Consider the following 20,821-nt stretch of genomic DNA (forward strand, 5'->3'; position numbering starts at 1 on the left):
GCTGACTCCTATGAGATTGTATGTGTAGTACTATTTTTGGAACAACCTTTAAGTAGACATTCATAATCTGAAAATCAATTCAATTCAATATCACATGTTTCACAACACCATGGTGCACAAAGCTAGTTGTATAATATACAAGTCAAAAGATTATTTTCATAACAATTTAAACTATCTTTCACCTTTTAATTTGAATGAGCTATAAATGTGGCACCATATTTTTTATATGTTGGCCTGAAATCCCCAAGCTTATAGAATGCAGTCAACCGGTTACAATTCACTCAGAAATTTTTGGTCCTATGTTTAAATTGTTAATAGAAGAGAGAAAAATCACAATCTTGTGAAAATAGTTAGATCTCTTTTGAATATTCAAATTATGTTTGAAAACTTGAAATTCTTTGTTGATTATTTGTGTTTGCAAATGAAAGCTTATAAATTCTTAGCCACACTCTTTGTTATGATCATGGTTTTTACCTTTTAGTAGTCTTAAAAACTCTTGAAGCACATTTGATATCCTTTAAGCAACATTAGTTTTTTTTTGTTATGAGTGGTGGCATTGTCTGAAATTGTCTTTTTTTCAAGTTTTAAACCCTATTTTTTTTTCAAGTTTTAAACCCTATTTTAGAATGGCACAATCTGTGATTTTTTTCTTGCCCAACTTTAATTAATTTTTCCTAGTAAGTGTAATGCATGTTAGATGCATAACAACCCCAAAAAAATGTAGTTTAGATTATTATTATCAATTTATTTTGAGATTCCTAACTCTGTTTTTGCTATTAGTTGTAACTAGTCAATTCAGAATTAATTCATAGCTTTTTTGTGATTCTGGCCGTCCAACTTCATGATTCGTGTATGCTATTTTTTATTTGGTTTCAAGTTTATTTTACAGTAAATAATGTGTTATAAGTAGTGTTTTTTCTACTGCTACTATTAAATTCAACTGGTTCAAGGAAGTGTGTTACAATTTCAATGATACAATCTAATTCGAAGATCCTCATTTTCAGATTGAGCTTCTCTGCCATCATAATTTGCTTGATCAAGATGGACTTGACGGAATCCCAGTGTTTTGTTGAGCAGGAAAGGTGAAAGATAAGTGAAGTCTGCAGTACACAAAGCTGAAAATAAGAAAAGAAATCTGCAGTACCCATCCAATACCCCATTAAATGGAGAAAGATTTTTACAGATTTGGGTAGGACAAATGCTAACATCCCATTGGAGCTTTGTACTTGCCTCATAGATTTGAGATAGAATTTGCCAACTGCCCTCTAATAAATGTAGTACTACAATTAAAACAATACACTATAATGTCTAAAGTTTGAAAAGTTTATTAAATGCTTTTATTAAAATAAATAAAAAATAATTTTTTTCCCCTACTGTTACTCTTATTAGCCAATAGAAAAACAAACAAAATTTTTTATTTAAATTATTTAAATATACATAAATATGAAAACTATAGAACTGCATTGAAAGTTGTAAAATTCTGAAAAATGATTGGCTTTTGGAAAAGAGAAAATGCATCAAACGAATGCATAGGTGAACCAAAAAAAAAAAAACTTTAATGAAATTAAAAATTAATAATAATAACTGAATTTAATGAACAAGCACACTTCCACATCATCATTATCCCATAAAGCATAGTTTCAATTAAATTGAGTATCATATATATATTATATCGCACGCGTACGCACACATACATTGTCTATCACCATTAATATGAAGCGCTCGTACATGTTTGTATATATACATTATCACCTTTTGTATATATACATTATCTGTCACCTTTTGTGTGTATATATGAAAACCGCGTAAATGTGTGTATATATACATTGCGCAGCTTCATCGTCTTCACTCATTCTGTTTTATTAGTTTTCTGGTAATGGTAGCGTGCATTCCGACTTTTTAAAATTTGCGAGCTTATATTTCTGGAACAAGAAACTGGTAAGTAGCTATTAAACCTAGCTCTTTTGAAAAAAAAGGAAATGCGAAATGCTTGTGTTTTTTCCTGCTACTTCCATTATTGTTTCGTAATATTCTGTATTTTATCTATATGTGTTATTTTAGTTATAATTGCCCTGGAAATTCCTGTCAACGTAGCTTATTGTAAAGATTTTACTTTTTTTAAGGGCATTTTCTTGCCGGTATCTGGTTTTTGAAGCCTTTGAAGAAGGTAGGTCACAGGATAGGCCATGGGGTAGGTGTTCACACTTCATTGTTTTGATTACTTCGTAAAAATATTCCCCCTATTGTTGAATGTTATGAATCGTTGTTAAAAATGTTTACCCCGTTATCATATATAGTTGGTAAAGACTATAGAGTGGACGCAGGTTCGAATCTGGAGTCAGGTATGCTTATTGGATATGAGCAATATATAATGTATATGTAAAACAATTTTTCCCTGGTTTTCCGTAATGGAGGTCTCAAATATTCGTGGATTTTAAGGCAACAACTTGCCTTGTGGCTCAAGTCTTGAGGTTTGCATGGCAATGCTGTCTCTACTGTTGGAGTAATGTTAAGTCCAACTAAGGCTGTGTTAGCAGCTGTGTTAGCCCACTTTCAAACCGTCTGTTCCTGCCGTGATTTATGGACAATAACAATGCATGCATTCTGCATTGTTAAAACAGACGGTGCATGCTCTGCCTCTTTCACCGTCAACATTGTTAATGCAGTTGTTCTGCCCATGTTTCCTTCGTAATTTCCAGGAAATTACTTGCAGTGGTCTATGGTGGTTATTTTTGTATAAATCTGCATATTTTGTAGTTGTAAAGAGAACAATGGGTTAATACAATTTCCTTTCTTAGCTGCTCTGGTTTTCATCTTTTGTGCTATTATCTGCAGTTTTGCTTTTATTATTTTCTAGCTAGATCTTGTGCAGATCTGCACTCTGTTTGCAGGTTTGGAAAATTCTACATCTACCAGGGCTTCAGCTTAGGTGGTTTGCACATTGATGCCTTGTCTCGTTTAGGGCTCCAGCTTTCATGGTTTTGCCGGCCAAATACTACACTCATCCTAGGGCTTGAACATTTGACCAGACTGGAACTGGGTACCTATTTCAACCCATTTCACTTGGCTGTGGGATTGAAGAGCCAAACAGGGGTTTGATTGCATGGCAACCGCCTGTCTCAGCTAGGGTCAAACTTTGGTGGTTTGTATGGCAATACCCCGTCATAAACATTAAATCCATCTAGGGTTCGAAGTAAAGGCCATTGCAGGGAAATACCAGGCCTTAACTGTTATATCACTCAACCAGGTCTCAAATCTGGGTCAATTGCTTGTCAATGACCCGTATCAATCCTATCTCGATTGTCACATTCAGCTCTGGTCTGCAAGGATCAAAATAGGGTTGGATTATTGAGTTTGAAGTGCGTGTGCATGACAACCACCCTTTTCAACCTCGTCTCAACTGTTATTCTCGACTTAGGGACTGAACTGACAAGTGGATTATTGCACTATAATAATACACCTGTTTTTTTTCTTTTTTTAATCTTCTTATGATAACTACCAATTTAATTGTTTAAGCATTCTTTCATCTAAATTAGAATGACCAACTTCATAATCTTTTTAATTACACTTGTGGCGACAACTCTATGTCATTACTCAAATACTCACACCAAAATATCATAAGCTCTCAATGTTAAGGTCGTCCCTCAATTTGAAGACTAATTTTTCAAGTCTCCATCCTCTCCTCTTCTATGAGATCTATGTACTTGCCTTTAAATCACAACTATTTATTGAGCTTTTGTTTTCAATTATTCCAATTACAATGGAATGATATCAAACACATTCCAAATAAATGATGGTTCCATACTCATAGGAGTATTTGAATCCACACAAAATTATGTAGGGACCTCATTCCAACATCATATGTTCACATGGTAGTTGGCTTAAACATACATCATTTATAGACAATATAATATGGCTAGCTTCTGCTTGAGTTGCACACATATAGATAATTACCTCTTAGACACCTCACAAATAAACTCAAATATATGCCATGTATACATAAGATGACTAACTCATACCCAAATCACAAATATGACTAATTCATACCCAAATCACAAATACAGAAGATGACAATACCCTTCAACATCTATGAAAAATACACCTAATAACTTTTTTAAATGTGAAATTAATATATTCTATATAATATAAATTAACGAAAAATTATCTAAATTCTCATATAGCAAATTGCTGCCCAACTTAAAACGACCTTTACCAAATGAAAAGGTAAAGGTAAAAGTCCTTCCTATGGAGAAATCAAATATAAAAGCAATTAAATGGCAAATGTCTGCTACATTATCTTCTAATATACGCCAAATTAACTGATTCAGATGCTAATGCTAACCCCCTGAAAATGGTTTTCTTCTTTAGCTGAGAACTACAATGCTCATGTTATAGAAAATAAACAGTGTGGCCTCAAGGCATACAAAGTACTTGAATATTATATCTCTTGTATTTACTAATTTGTGTAAGACAGCTGCTCCCATTCTTACCACTTATTATCATTATCCTCTTTAATAAAGAGGAGGATCCATGATAATGCTATTTTCATTTGGGAATAAATGAATGATGTGTAGTTAAATATTCAATGTTTGGATACAGTTGCTGTCAATTTGGAATCAAAGTAGCACTTGCTTACTTTTTTATCAATGTGTCTTTCTCACATAAAAATGATTACAGTTATTTTTCCTTACTTAAGGTTTGTCTATTTTTAAATTATTTTCCAAATAAGCTTTTAATAGTTACTTTTTTGTGACTTAAGGAGTAAGTCTATTCTTTAATTCTTCTCATTTAAGCTAGACAATGTTATAACCTCTTTGGGTTTCCTGTAATCTTCTTGTATTTTAACGAAGTATGTGCAATGTGCATTCTGTAATCATTTCTGAAGATAAAATCTTGCAGGTTAGGATGCCTCCTTGATTAACAGTTCATTTTTGTTCTAGTTAAAATGACATTTTTTTAACTCGTCAGATTTTCTTGTAATCTTATTGCATTTTTTTTCAGGTGTAGGCATGGATAACTTTTCCCCATAACAATATATATTTCATTATAGTATCTTTTGCTTATCGACTAAATTCAATTGTAAAAGTCTGCTCGATTAAGATCTTAGCCATTTAGCATTTCCTATAATCTTTTTATAAGTCCATATTCATTTCTGAAGGCTAATCTGTCTTAAAGTCAACTCAATCTCTTAGATAAAGATGAATTTCCTTATGAATTACACTGGTCACTTAAAGTATTTTTATAGTCTCGTTCTATTTTTTATTAGATAATATTCAGTCTTTTTTGAAGTCTTAATTGATCAGATTATACTTAATAGCGTCTTTTCTTTTCTTTCATATAAAATGATGGAGAAGTTTTATTTGTAATAATGACAAATTTTATTTCTGATATGTGTACTAAATAAATTGTTCTTGTATTCATCAATTAGATTTTCTCTTAAATATCTGTCAAATTGAGATTATATTGTTTTAAGCTTTTAGGTATATCTGTAATCTATGTTTTTGAATTGTACTCCATGATCTATCATCAGAATAAATTAGAGCCAAAAAAAAAAAAAAAGGCTACACAATCAAAATCTACAGATTTTCTAAAAATATAATAATATTTTATCTATATAAAATGTATAGAATAATATTATTTATTAATTACTTAAAAGATTAGTTTTTTTTATCTTAATGATTAAATCTATTTAGATATCATTTCATTTCATGTAACTACTAAATACATTATAATCTTATTATCTAAAGCTTAATCGTTAAGGTTATATTATCTTTCTTTTTCTCCGTTTAACAGTCATTTTCATTTTCCGTAATGACTAAGTTAAAGTAGATACTGTTACAAATTCTGAGTTTTCCATGTAGTCTTGCTGTATTTTAACTAGGTATATAATTCAAAATATACAAAACAATTGAAAACATTAAGTAGATGAGAATTCATTTTAATAAATACTCTTCTGCTATCAATTTTAGCAAAATATACGAATTTTAAATTCTTGAAAAATAGTACTTGATTCTCCTCATAATTCTTAAAGTAGGATTATAGTCAAATATAGCGGATTAGCATTGCATGTCTTGTTATGGTTGATCGATTGAAGCTTTTTATCTAAGAAGGGAAAAACATCAGTAGAGCTGTGCACCGAGCAAAATGCAGAGAGTAATTTATAAAAACAAAACATGTTATACATCAAAAGATTTTGACAACGTGAAGCAAAGCCAGAACAATTGCAATTGCTGATTCTTACATTCCTACGCTTTTTTCTTTTTGTTTTTTGAAGAAGAAATCAGTTTTTGGTGATTTATAAAGTAAGTAAAAGAATACTTCTTATTTTCAATTTGTTGACGTAAAACTTTGCCTCCCAGATAAATTTTCAACGTCATTCCTGGTAAATTGGTTACCATTTTCAGATCGAGATGGTCTTCTGTGGATTGCACTTACTAGGAATGATTCTATTTGATATTTGTTAATATAACTTGATTGAACACCAGTACCACACTAGCACTATGTTTATTTGTAAAGAGGGTTCGAATTTACTTGTTTCACGTGACTGGTCATTGAATTCGCAAGTTCTTTAAGAATTATCATCGGCAATGTGCAGTTTGAAATCTTGGATACTGAATGGCTTGTTTTTGTTCCTTTCCAGATCAGATTGTAATCATTTGCAATGGGAGGAGGAGATCCATTTATATTTGAGATGGAAGAAGGAATACCTGGTGCATCTGGAGATTTTCATGCTGCCTTATCCGAAACTGAGAATAATAATGTTTCTCCAAAATCTGGAGAAAAAATTTCGGCTGCACCTGAGATATTAGACTCTGGGGATACAGTCTGGATTATGGATGACTACATGGTGGTGGACTCTACATCCTCTCAAGGAGGTAAACGAGGAACCATAAATCAAGAATATACTATCCTGGAGCAGTCTACATCCTCTCATGGAGATGAACAAGAAACGATGAACCTTGAAGATGTTAGAGCCAAATTTCTGAACCAGACTGCTGTTCAAGCTTCAAGTAATAAATTTCCCCTTTTCCAAGTTATGAGGATTGTATCTGACAAGCAGGAACTGAGCTTTGTAGAAAAGGTGCATATTCCAGAAGATGAGATTTTCCATCTGTGCAATCAATTTGTGCCCAATGCTGCAGCGAAATGTTCTGATATTAAAATCGACTTTAATTCCTTGAATGACATATCGTTGCCTGCAATTGGGATTTATGGGGACAAACAAATAATGGCTGGAATACTCAAGGACATGAAAGTTGTTGATGACCCAATTCTCAAGCTAATGGAAGAAGGGAGTTTTGAGCCAGGTTTGTATGTCAGTATTTCGCAGGAAATATTAGTTGTTTTTTATTGGCATCAAGGAACACTTCTGAAAGATGCATCTAGGAAAGAAGTTTCGTGCAACTTTATTCGCTATGTTGTGGACCTCTGTGATGATGTTTATGTGTGTATTGAAGAGAAAGATGTTTTTGATTCATTAACTGCTTTTGTTGCCAACAAATCTCATAGAAGGAGAAGAACAGAGAGGCTGAAGATAAGCCATGTTCGAAATTCTGAAAATGATGTCAAAGTTTCGTCTGGTTGGAGCGTGAGCATCCAAAAGTTCACGATGGGTGCATTTGCAATAGCCCATGAGGGAGCGATGGTACCTGACCGGCCATTGTTCTTTGCTGAAGGTTACCATCGCTGTGCCTTCCTCAGTGCATGTTATAAACCGGCAAAAAAGTATGTTAAGCCTAACTGGAAGAAAATTAAGGTTGAGGCACTGTGTTCTGAGTTACAGAATTTTTCGAAGTACTATGATCTTGATTTCACTAAGCTCCCTGATGAGGAGTTTGTTCTTTTACTCAAGCATTCAAAAATGCCAGAGTTTAAGAATTATGAGGATTTGATGCATTCAATTCAAGATCGCCGTGGTGATTATCTCAAATCCAACTTAATTGAATTCAAACTCAAAGAATTGGGTTTAAAAATCTTGAACAGTATTCTCCATGTTTTGCCAGAGTATTGCACCTCTGTTCAATATCTTTCTGATTTGGACGCCTCAGAACTTATGGCGAGGCAGAGCATTGCAGATGATAAATACCCAACTGAACCCAGCCGATTTGAGCACCTTCAATGTCAGTTAGCCACTATTTGGGATCTTAACCCAGATAAGCAAAGGGTGCTTTTTACTGGTACAGAATTTACATTTAAGCAGAAGAATGATGAGAAGTGCGTAACATTTGTCATTGAGAAATCTGGCAATCCACTTGTGTTCGGAAGAGAAATTGTCTTGAGGTACAAGGGGGAAGATCACAAGACTGAAAATGCTAAATTTTTGCCCATTGATCAAGATGCATCTGGGAAGGAATTTCCTGTAGTTTCAGGTGTACCTGTTCTTCTTAGGTTTCTAAGCAAAAAGAGCCCCAATGAAGGAATCATAGAGCTCAGCCAGACCTTGGATGGTGTACTGCGTGACTGGATAAGGCCTTCAGTTCCAAAAGAATTACTAAGTCTGGAACAGAATATTGTCTTCTTGGGTTCTCTGATGGCCAATGGCATGTTAAATGAAAGGAAAAAGTTTGGTCGACCTCTACGTGACAAGCTATTGCAACTGAAAAGAGATTCTATTGAGAAGGACCTCCTCTTAGCATTCCTCATGAGTAATGAGGATTTGGATAAATTAAAAAGTTTCAGCACAACTGACATGAAGAAGTTTCTGACAGCTGGTAGCCTTCATGTTATTGCCCACTTGTTGGATTCTGTTGAAGTGAAACTTTCCACGGAATCTCTGGAATCTTACTTGCAATGGAAGAAGCGATTATTTGAATTTAAACTTCATGAAACTTCAAGTAAAGTTCTGTTTTCGATTGGATTCTTTAAAGATCTATGGTCATCAATCTATAAGGAAGGAAAAGAAGCATTCAAGGAAAATGTGAAAGCTATGATAAGGAAAGACATGTTCTTATTGCTTCGTGAAAAAATTCAATATGAAAAGGCTGCAGCTGAAAAGATCCAGGAACAAAGATTCAAAGATGAAAAAGAAAACTTCCTCATCTTAACAAAGAAAAATCTATCTCAAAACCAAGTGATGGGAAGGCGTTTGCATATTCAAAGATTTTCTGTTGAAAAACGATATTATTATCTAGGACCTCACGAAGTAAACATGCAGTTTTTAACTGAAGAAGAAGAAAAACCAAGTATACAGTGGATGATTGTGGAATTGGTGCCCAAGAAAAAGGATTTGGATGAGTTAAGTTTAAACTCAATGCACGGTATTACTCCATCATGCTCAGATATGGTTGAGTTAGTCTGCTGTGATGCTGAAACAGAAGTTCTGAAAAAGGTGGTTTTTCTCAAATCTGGAGAGCTGTTGATTTTCATTCACGATAAAGAACAAAATAGTCTCAATTTGTACATGGTCCCAAAGCTAGGGCCACTTGTATGTGGGAGTAATCCCATTCGTATATTTAGAAGAGGTTTTGATTTGGTAGCTTTTGATGAACGCACTAGGTTTCTAGCTCTCTTTGAGGCAGACGTAGCTAAGATTCAAATTTATAAATTCGACGAGTCATTCCGACACATAGATTGGACTGGAATTGAGATTTTACTTGAATTTTTTTCTGGAAGTACAAACACAGTATGGATGCAGTTTATTCCAGGGAAAGCGGAATTGCTTTTAATTGACGACTCAAACAGAGCCAGGGTGGTTGAACTCCATCAACATCCACTCATGAAGCCCAAGCATCTGTCTCTTATGTCAGATTTCAGAAATGCGTGTGTTTCAGGGGATGGCTCCTTTCTTTTTGTATTTCAGAGATCTGCAGAAGTCTCTGAAGATTGCTCTTTGTCCTCAGCACAACTAACTGCTCAAGAAACTCAATCTTCATTTGAGACTGAGGTTAAAGTTTATATGCTAGGTGACACCATGTCTTACTTGAAGACCATTTGCTTGGATATAAATGTTGGAGACATAGGGAATCTTCAGGCAATGATAGTGCATTTTGGTTGTCAAACTCACCTCGTTGTGTACTCTGATGTTGTGCCTGGCTTTATTTCTTCTAATTTGTTAACTCTAGTTTCAGCTACAGAAGTTTTGGAGTTTCAAGAATTATCAAAAGGGAAGCAAAATTCAGAAGCACGTAAAAAGGATTCTGTGTACCAGGACTGTCCGAAGAGTTGTGCCGCATTAGACTATTTTTACCATATTTTTGATAAGTTTGCAGTTAGTCCTGCTCTGTTTAGAGGTCTTATCAGGCATCTCAACTTCAATGTTTTGCTTAAATCAAAAGATACAACTAAAGCAGATCTTGGTCAAAGAAAATGTGAAGAATACTTGAAGCTTCTTATTGGACAGTTGGAGCAAGAAAAAGGAAAGGATTTTTCTGAACTGAGTATTCAGTTTCATGTTGACAAGTCTGAGGGCTGGGATTCTAATTTTATAGATGTCAAGTTGCCTTATTGTCAAAAGAAGGCTGCAGGAAACTGGATCCGACAGCTCATTTGCCTTGTACCTATTCAAGTTACTCGAGCTGAAAACAACGGACTAAGGCCATTGATTGATGGCCTTCAGATACCACCACACCTCACTTACACAGATAGTATTTCTCTGGCTAATTTGATGCATTTTGGCTTGTATGATGCTGTGTTGAATCAGTGGGATGGTAAGATCAAGGTGATATCATCAATGGGGAAACAAAGCAGTGGGAAGTCATACCTATTAAATCATCTATCAGGATCTCTTCTTGATGTAGCGGGCGGGAGATGTACAGATGGGGTGTGGATGACAGTTCGAGTGGATGCAGAGTGTCTCTATGTACTAATGGATTTTGAAGGACTGGGTAGCTTCGAGAGGACCGAGCAAGAAGACATGCTGCTTTCTGTCCTTAATGCAGCCATCAGTAATCTAACAATATTCAATAAAAAGGTTTGTCGGAATTGATTTGTCACCTTCTCTTATTTTGCTGCATTGACTTTGCTTTGTTGTCTTTTTAAACTAGTGCAGCTAGTTCAAATTAACTGGAAAATATGATACTTCGCTTCTCAGGACTTTCATCTAGACAAGGAGACGGAAGCTGTGTTTAATCGCTTTCAAAATGGGGTAAGCTTGGTTAAGAGCGACAAGAAGTTATTCAAGGGGCTATTCTACATAGCAATCAAGGATGTTGATTTAGCTGATGTAGAGGATTTAAAAGATGAGTTTCGCATAAAACTATTACAAATTTGTAAGAGATCCCGGGAAAACTTTTTAACAAAAATGTATGGAGGAATGGTTGAACTTGCTGCAATGCCTCCTTTCACTCGGAGAGAATATTACCAAGAAAGCCTGTCAGAAATAGCGTTGACTGTGGAAGAGGATTTAGAACCTGCCTACCAGAACGGGCGCTCCTTCTTGAGAGATTTGAAGCTTGTAACTGCCCAGATAGCAGCCAAGGACTGGACCCCCGTAGATTTGAAACGTGTTGCCATGAAGGTGGATATTCTTCGTAAACATTTGGGTTCTGCAGTCAGAGAAGGATGTCTCTCTATGTCAGGAGCCAGCAGGGTGCTTGTGAATTTTGACACTCAAGAAGAAATTCTTGATACTCCAATAGAGATTGAGGATCTCTTGATTGATGTGCACGATACTGGGCTGGAGCTTGCACCTGCAGAAGAATCAATTTCGAATGACAAAATCTTGTCTGATCTCAGATCAAGGCTAGACTCAGTCTTCAAAAAAAGAGGTTTAAATGGTGATCAGTGGCACTCTATGTTTCAATGTTTCGTAGGAAAACTGATTGACAGGAGGTGTGAGCGCGTTCAAAGCTGGCTCTGTAGTAATACCACAGAATTCGCTGGCAATCATGATTTACAGAAATTGCAATTAGAGGCAGTTGCAGCCCTTGCAGAGCTAAAACAGGGTCTGTCTGTCTGTGGTTGCAAATGCTCTGTCTGTTTCTGGCGATGTGTTCTACAGAAAGGCCATACCTCTGATCACTCTTGCATGGGAAATCACGCGTGTGCAGAGAAGTGCACATATTGTTCTCTTGAAGCAGGCGTAGGAATTGAAGTGGAGGAATGTCGTAATTTGGCAGGTCATGATGGAGATCATGATTGCAAAAGGAGAAACCATAGCTGCGGCAAGATTTGTTCTTTAAATGAAAAGTCATCTAATTGCACTATGGCATGTTGTCTTAAAGTTGGGCATGACGGTCCTCACAAGTGCAATTCACCTCAACATATGTGCAAGATGAAATGCTCCCTTCGAAGCTGCAAAAATCCTTGTGCAGTGCCAATTGAGCTTGGGGATCACAAAAAACATGCTTGCCATGAAAGGTTTTGTCCCAAAAAATGCATTATGGATGGTTGCCCAAGACTCTGTGGTTATGAGGATCATTTCCATGCATTAAAAAGCGAAGAACATCTCTGTGGCAGTGAGCATGCTTGTCGGGAGAAATGTGAAGCTGATGGCATCTGTGAAATTTTCACTGAACTTGTTAGACAAACGCGTACATTTCAGGGCAAAAAAAGTTCCTTTGAGTATGAGCATGTCTCTGAACAAAACGGACTGCGGAAGGATTGTTGCATTCCAATCCCAGCATTTGAAAAAATTCACAAGGGCATACATCTTCACACGCTCAATCCAGATGCTGTACATTATTGTAATCTTAGGTGCGAAGCATGTGGGTATTTTTGTCAACGGCCCATCAATCATTCTGGATTGCATAACACAGTTCATGGGAATATGAGACATGTCAACTTTGTATCAGACAGGGAAGAATTTGATATTAATGGCAGGCAATATGCTTGTGGAGAATCTGGAATAGCTGAGATGTGTAACATGCATTGCAAAGCACAAGGTCGGGGTCACATTCATTTAATTCGCTGTCCCGTGAATGATAAATTAGAGTGCACAAGTCATTTGTACGATGGGTCAAGGCACGAGACAAGGAAATATGGCCCTATTGAAGAAATTTCAAAAGATGAGCTTACCCATGAGACCTATTGGAGAAGAATGCGTTTTGAAGATCCTTGCAGTGAAGAAGATCAGAAAGAGTTTGCTCTGTGTAAACACCTTTGCAGGTCACAGGAGCACAATGAAAGTGATGGTAGTACCTCAAGATCTTATTGCACAGAGAAACTATGGCATCCTCCGGTGGTAAGCAGTGGCTCAGTTGCATCTTCTTCAGGGTATGTAACTAAGGATGGTCATGTGTTTGCATGTCAACATTCCAAGAACATTGCTCATCATGTGATTTTTGTCATTGATAAGTCTGGTTCAATGAGTCATTATGATATTAGACCCACTATGTCCAAATTTATGTCTGGACACAATTGCAGGTTGGGTTGCGTGTATGAGGCTATTGTTAGGTTCATTGTCACACGGCAGGCAACCACAAGTGATGATTCTGTATCTGTGGTTTTGTTTGATACTACGGCAGTTCTTGCCTTAGAAATGAAAGAGATGAAAGAAGACATAGTTGACTACCTGCTTCAGTATCGTGCATGTGGAGGAACAAGTTATTCAAGTGGCTTACTATTGGCAGAGGATGCTATCATTCGTGGATCCAAAGATCCTAATGTGGAGAAGAAGAAACCGACAGTCATTTTCTTGAGTGATGGTGGAAACAATGATGGGCAGGATCCTGTTCACTTGGTAAATAGATTGAAACAGAGGGAACCAAGAGTGGTACTTCATACCATCATGTTTGGAAGAGATCCCACAGTTCATGTTTTGGAGACGATGGCAGCAGCTGGGAATGGCTCATTTCAGCACAGCCTTGATGAGGTGCAGCTGCAACGAAGCTTTGAGAATTTAGCAAGTAGTCTGCAGCCTAATGTTGCCTCTTTAATGAGATTAGATAATTAGTTCTTAAGTTTTTTGTGTTGAGCATTTTACATGCATCTTGCTTATAATATTTTGTTTACTTTTCCAAGTTCACTTTTAGACCCTTACTAAAGATCTGATCTGTTGAGTGGTTTCCATCTGTTCTATTTGCTCAACTAATACTTGAACCAGTTGTTAGTTTTTTAATGGGATGCAAGTGACATGAAAGACATTACCGACATTTTGTCAAGGAATTAAAATTTTGCAGCTTTCTGCCATGATTCATGGAATGTTAGCAACCTTTCAATTTGCTTTCATGTATTGACTTTATTCATGGCTGGTAAGTGATAATGATGAATGGAAGACGTTATTAAGTCTTTGTTGAGGGATTAAAACAAACATCCTTCTACCAGGATTCATGCAATGTTGGTAGCCTTTCAATGTGCTCTCATGCAATTTGGCTTGCTTCTAGTTTAAACATTTAGAAACAATTATGTTTATGATTCTGACTAATATAGCCTTTAACAACCTCAAATATAGATTAGCCTTTAAATATTTTGTCAGTTTATACAATTCTATATTATTATATTTCTTTCTGTGAATAAGTTTATCCTCTTTTTGGTGTGATGCAGCTCACTAGGTCGGAATGCATATGATTTTTCCACATTTTTCAAATATTAAATCACATTGTAAATTATACTAACAGGGTTGCATTATTTTTATTGATTATCAAGGCCAGAGGTTGAATGCATTATTTTTAATTTTGTTCAAACTATTTTAGTCTATTAATTATAATAATAATAATATCCCCACGACAAGTACAAATTTCATTCTTGGGTTGACATACTATTAGATTCCTTGATCAATTGGAATGACCCTCATGAGTACTATCTAGTATTTTGTGCTATACATTGTCCATTTGGGTCTTTTGGGCACTATCCTTGAGATCTCAAAGCAAAATCTTGTCATGGACAGGTATTTTTGTTGGTAAATTTCTTTTTCTTTTAATTTCAAGGTTTTGACTATCATAGAGCATTTTGATAATATGTAAAATACCTTTAATATTATTTATGACAAATGTCTTGCATTTCTTATTCATCGGCTGAGCATTCTAATGCTTGTGCTTAGCAGTAAACCTCTTTGAAAACAATGTAAGTTGTACAAAGAATTAAATGGCAATGGAAATGTGGACTGGACAGCTTAGGCATGTCTTTAGAGGTTGAATGCAGCAGGATACAAATATTCTTTATATCATTGTTTCTGATGCAAGATTTTATTTTTGGGGATCGATTATAATTTATTTGGAATTTAGGAAATTAGTTTGTATTTTTCTCATTCATAATGACGGGGATGTAAAGCATATAAATATCAGGCATAATGCCATTATTGTTGGTAGTGGTTTAGATGCCGGTTTTTGCATTAAATTTGATCTTTTAGAAGAGAACATAGTCATATAATTACTAAATTGACTTCAGGGACTAGGCACACATCCACCACACTTAAGCCACCTCTACACATCCTACACGCTTAAGGTCAAGCATCAAATCTAACAACATGGATTATAGGTGGGAAAAAATAAAATGACCAATGAGGACATATAATAATAGTAAGGCACACATCCATTCTCTAATTACTTCATATTATAGTCAACTCGATATGATCTTTAATTCAATCATAGAAATTTTAAGATATTGTTTTGTGGAGCTGAAGCATGCAAGCTATATGTAGAAGTGAATTTCAAACTCATTTTTTTCTCTTCAAAGAAACCATTAAAAGTTAACTGTGATAAAGATGGAATAGAATTGAACAAATCCAAAACTCGTGCACACTACTTGGTTTCCATATATTTAGATAATTATACAAGCTCCATGTAACCAAATGGATCATAAAATCTCTTAGCTACACTAGACTAAGACCTACTCATATCCTTGACATCACAACAATAGCATTTGATTAGACTAGATTCTTTACAACTTTCGAGGATTTAGCCTTTATTTGACCAAACTAGTTTGGCATTATAAATTTAATGTATCTACAAAAAAATTATATGCTATATGAGACCAAAGTTTCAATGACAAAATCTTAATAACACATCTATGAGTTGAGTCAAAAAAATAAAAAAATAAAAGAGCAAATAATAAATAAATCTTATAATGCTCTTTAGACTTATTACCCAAAAAAAAAAAAAAAAAATCATATAAAATAAAGTAGATAAAATTAATATGATGATTAATCTAATTCTAAAATAATAACAATTAGTAGTTCTAAGTTTAAATTCATCCAATTCACAATTAACTATAAAAATCAAATTAACTTTAAATTTGAGCCTCTAGAATGAAATTGTAATACACCATAGAAACCAAAATAATGGTCACTTGAATAAAACTACATACACAACACCTTTAGCTCACCTTGAATTGTGGTCTATTATTAGCAAAAGCATTAAGAAGATATGTTTTCATATTGAAAATTTCTAACACACAAGTCTCAACACCAAAGGATTAATGTCTAGGCGATATATATTTGATCAAGAATAACACTGAAGCATTTCCAATTATATAGTAACATTAGATATCAAAACAGCCCTTTAATCTAACCTCAATAAATTACATATATAATCATAAAAGATTATACATATGATTCTTATTAAAAAAGTTTGAATTGATATCAATAACTTGAATTAATGCTATTTTTAAAATAATAGATCTTCAAATAAAAAATCTACATTACATATTATTTAATTTAATAATTAAAAATAAATTCATATCTGAAATATTTATATATTACTTATAATTTATAAAAAAAATATACAATTATTGTACACGAACGCTTTACTCTTGAAATCAAAATGAGAAACATAAGTTTATAACTTAATATTCTCCTTGAATTAGTTAAAAACAACTGAAATAGAAAGTCCCCTGTCTGACTTTCATTACAGATTACATTATGGTTAACCTAAAATGCTTTAACTTTAAGCTTCATTCCATTTGAGCAATGCCCTTTACAGGGGCAAATGAAATAGTTCCAACCCCGCTTCAGTACAATCTTATCCCGTCCAGAGGTATAGCTCTTTGCTCCTTTTGATACCACACACTTATCATAATCCTCCTTAGACCACACCTGCACTACCTTGTGTTCAAATTGTGGGTAGATGAACACTGCAGCACCATAATACAATATTAAAGATTAGATTTTTATAGTCTATTATCATTACTGTTTTGTTTCTGGATACAATTTTGTTTGCATCAACATTTAGGATCACATTTGAAGATCCATTACTAAGACGGAGTGAGAGGAGCTGTAGGAGTAGACTCATTTTACTCCTACAGCTCTCTTACTCTTGTCACCGATTATGATCTGAAATGTTGATGCAAACAAAATTACAAACAGTATAATCTAGAAACAAAGAAATACTGAATATAACTCGACCAGATATAATGAAATTTCTAAGAGTTTAAAGAGTGGGTAACTATAATGATCTATCATTCATTTTATTTCACTCTACATTGATCAATCTTCATTCATCTAAGTGATACTGGATAAGTTGTGTAATCCAAATCACAGGTTGAAAAAATTTCACACTATTTTTGGATGAAAGAACTGAAAAACTTTCACATTATTTTTGGATGAAAGAACTGTAGAAGTAAACAAGTGTTTTATATCAAAGAGTCCAATGGTGTGGACTGTGGAAGCCTTAACATCTTAGAGTTCTTGCTGCAGTTTCTAGATTAGATTGTGGGTGTTTTTTCCATCAACGTTTCGGAACACACTCTGTGATCTATCATCAGAATGTTAGAAAGCTCAAGGAATAGAACATTAGTATAGAACTGTTTCTATTCCTTGAGTTCTGTAACATCCTGATTGAAACGTTGATCCAAAATCATACACAATCGCATTCAAAAACAGCTGCAAAAATCGATATGAATTGTGAAAGATTGATATCATTAGTTGTTAAAAAATCTATATCAAAACATAAAGCTTCATTTATTACCTAAGCTATCTCCAGCTCTGTACTTAACAGCGGAGAACTTTTTGTAGGAATGAAATCCCCATCCCTGGGTGCCTCCCACTGTGTAAACATGCCCTTCCACAGATCTCCATTGAAGGTTCACCACCACAATCAACACCACCAAAAGCACTGCACTGCCTCTTCCCTGGCTAGTCATTTCTAGCTATGCACAGGATCCAGATAAAACTCCCAACAAAAACTAAACTTGCTTAGTGTGTGCTTGCTAAGAGCAGCCATGGAGTATATATATATATAGAGATATAATCACTAGTACCAGCGAGTTAAGGAAGATGGGATTTAAAACTATATGAAATAGTTTATTCCACTTTTTCATTGAGATTGGGAACACTTTGGACTTTGGGATTGGGATGATGATCAACTTTAATACTCCATAATTTATGGACTTCTGTGCATGAATCTGTGTTCAAGTGGGATTATTCATATCACATTGCCATGCAATTAAATTTCACTTATCTCAAAACTGAGGAAACACAAAGTAGGTAACGTTTGAGGGCCTAGTTGCATTTCTTCTGTAATTAAGAAGGCGACTTTGAATTGCAATTTTGATTGGTGCAGTGACTGAACAGGTCAATGGATTCCGATGTTTTAATTATTTTTAAATTATTATGTCCTGTCTATGGTCTAACAATAATTAGATGTTTTAAAATATACTGTTTTTGTAAGTATGGTAATACGAGTTTCACGTGAGGACCTGTTTTTTTAAATTTATGGCTTGTTTTTAGTGCACGCAAGTGGTGTCAAATGCAGAGATGGTTTAGTTTTTTATTAGATTTATTTGTATTCTTTAAGCAATTGTTCAATTTTTTTTGAAACATTTTGAAAATCTTTATTTTATTTTTTCTTTATCTGTAGTTTCTTTTGAATTGTCATTATTTTATTTTATTTTTATTGGTAAATGTTTTTCTATTACTTAGTCAAAAAATCATTACATCTTTATAGTCTCTCGAAACACAAAATGAAAGAAAGTTTTGCACTATCAGCTGATTTATAAAACATACACCCCCCTCTCTATCCATACTGAATCTAAACACAAATCCCCATTCCCTGTGCTTAAAGCTAAAGTCTTTACAATGCATTATACATGTATACGCTTCAAACAAAATATATCAAAAAACCAGGTAGCTTGCTGCATTAATTCACTGAGACAATTTCCTTGCCTTTCCCACTGGACGCTTCGACCTGCTCCATCTACTCCTTCGGATCTTCAGTGCCATTGTTATCTTGAGGGGGGGAGTCTATCCATAGGGTACGTTAGCCTTGTCTCTTCCTTGACTTCCTCAAACATCCACACTTACGTTTTGTGGATGTAGACCCCCCCGATTGGGAGGATTTCGCTTCTAATCCATTTAACCTCTTTGTCAATCTTCCAATTTTGAGCTTCTCCTCGAATTACAGCCTGCATTATTATTTGGGAGTCTCCTTCCAAATGGAACCTTGAAACTCCTAATTTTTTCGCTACTTGAATTGCCAAGAAAATTGCTTTTGCCTCATTTTCATTATTAGTGTTCGGGTTCAAATGCTGCTTGCACCTAGCAATGGTTACTCCATTACGATCCTTGGCTACACATCCTGCACTAGAAGGTACCAGGTTATCGCAGGGGGACCAAAGAGAAAGACTTGTTGTCTGAGAAGAAGGATTAACCCTTTGAGACCCATTAACGGATTTAAATTGTCATTATTTTCTTTGTAATTAGTTTTGTCTAATTAAAAAAAAAATCTTAAAAGATACAATCTAAAAGTAAATGAAAAAAGGATGGAAGAAAAGATGTACTACAAATTTGTAATTAAAGAGTGGTTTTGTAATTTCAAACATTCTCTATCTAAATAATAAAAAAATTAAAATAAATTTTTTAATTATGTATTGTGCAAATTTATTCTATTATATAGTATACTTGACGATTTCTTATGCCTATGATTGCTTAGTGTGTGCTTGTTAACATTGCCTAGTGTGTGCTTGTTAGGTAATGTTCAAGGACCTACCTATATTTTTTCAATTATTAAGAAGGTGATTGGAGATAAAAAAAAATTAACGTCCAAGAATTACAACTTTTATTGGTGCGGTGATTGAATAGGCCAATTGATTCTGATGTTTTAATTTGATTAGGCCTTGCCTTAGTGTCAATAGTCTAATAATAATTAGATCTTTTAAATTGTACTAATATGAGTTTCACGTGAGAAGGTTATTTTGTTGGTATGGATTGTTTTCAATTAGTGTCAAATATAAATATGATTTAATTGGGAGTTGAGCTAGTTGTTTTTCCCAAAAGGTGCACCTATTCAAGAAACCGCTACCATCCCATTTAAGGATCTCATTGGAGACTGTTAAATCATGTCATGAATCCCAAGGGGAGACAATGGACATGTTCCAACAATCACCATAAATGGTCACTATCACTTTGTTGTGCTATTATCTATTATGTGGTGCACATAACTTACTTTATTTGCTTGTTGTGATTCATGGTGGCATAATTTCATGTGCAACCATATTCCCTTCTCCTGGGTAAATGCACAACCTTCTTCATCATTATTGTCCTTACCTATATTTTTGGTAGATGGGAAAAAAATTGGGGGGCATGCATTCTTTCTAAGAATCCCCTCCCTTCTTTCTTCACACTAATATTTCCTTAAAATATTTGTATGCATGCATTCTAATCATATACGCGTCCACACATATGCACACCCACATTATAGAAATGCTTCATACAACATTAGTAGTATATAAGCCACCTAGTAATGGTGTTTGCTAGCTTGTGTGCTTCATAAGACCTACTTTGGTAGCTTATGAGTCACCTAGTAGTGGAGCTTGCTAGCTCATGCACTTCGCATGGTGTAATTTTTTATAGCACTTGACTCACCTAGCATCATAATTGGCAAGCCCATGCACTTCATATGTGACCTATTTTTTAGCAGCATGTCAGCCACTTAGAAGCAAATCTTGCTAGCATATGTGCTTCATATGACTTACTTTTTTATACCTCACATGGTCACCCAAAATTTTTAGT

General features: G+C 34.7%; 2 protein-coding genes across 5 annotated transcripts; one reads left to right on the forward strand and one right to left on the reverse strand.

Moving 5' to 3' along the window:
* Positions 1–1,824: 1,824 nt before the first annotated feature.
* Positions 1,825–13,903, forward strand: LOC131036860 (uncharacterized). Of its 4 annotated transcripts, XM_057968858.2 has the most exons (4): positions 1,825–1,938; positions 6,641–10,909; positions 11,030–13,152; positions 13,303–13,903. In XM_057968858.2, exons 2-4 carry the CDS (start codon positions 6,662–6,664, stop codon positions 13,829–13,831), a joined length of 6,900 nt encoding a protein of 2,299 aa, XP_057824841.2. In that variant the 5' UTR covers positions 1,825–1,938; positions 6,641–6,661; the 3' UTR covers positions 13,832–13,903. The 4 variants fall into 4 exon arrangements, with proteins under 4 accessions (XP_057824841.2, XP_057824838.2, XP_057824839.2 ...); XM_057968855.2 differs by having other exon boundaries at positions 11,030–13,903; XM_057968856.2 differs by having other exon boundaries at positions 1,837–1,938; positions 6,646–10,909; positions 11,030–13,903.
* A 2,719-nt stretch (positions 13,904–16,622) lies between these two features.
* On the reverse strand, positions 16,623–18,006 carry LOC131036851 (basic blue protein-like). Its single transcript, XM_057968843.1, has 2 exons — positions 17,781–18,006; positions 16,623–16,947 (listed from the first exon to the last, which is right to left on the reverse strand). The coding sequence occupies exons 1-2, from the start codon at positions 17,953–17,955 to the stop codon at positions 16,745–16,747; spliced, it is 378 nt and encodes a 125-aa protein (XP_057824826.1). The 5' UTR covers positions 17,956–18,006; the 3' UTR covers positions 16,623–16,744.
* Between the last annotated feature and the right edge of the window lie 2,815 nt (positions 18,007–20,821).

This window comes from Cryptomeria japonica, chromosome 2 (genome assembly GCF_030272615.1).
Source record: "Cryptomeria japonica chromosome 2, Sugi_1.0, whole genome shotgun sequence".
In the NCBI taxonomy this organism is placed as follows: Eukaryota; Viridiplantae; Streptophyta; class Pinopsida; order Cupressales; family Cupressaceae; genus Cryptomeria; species Cryptomeria japonica.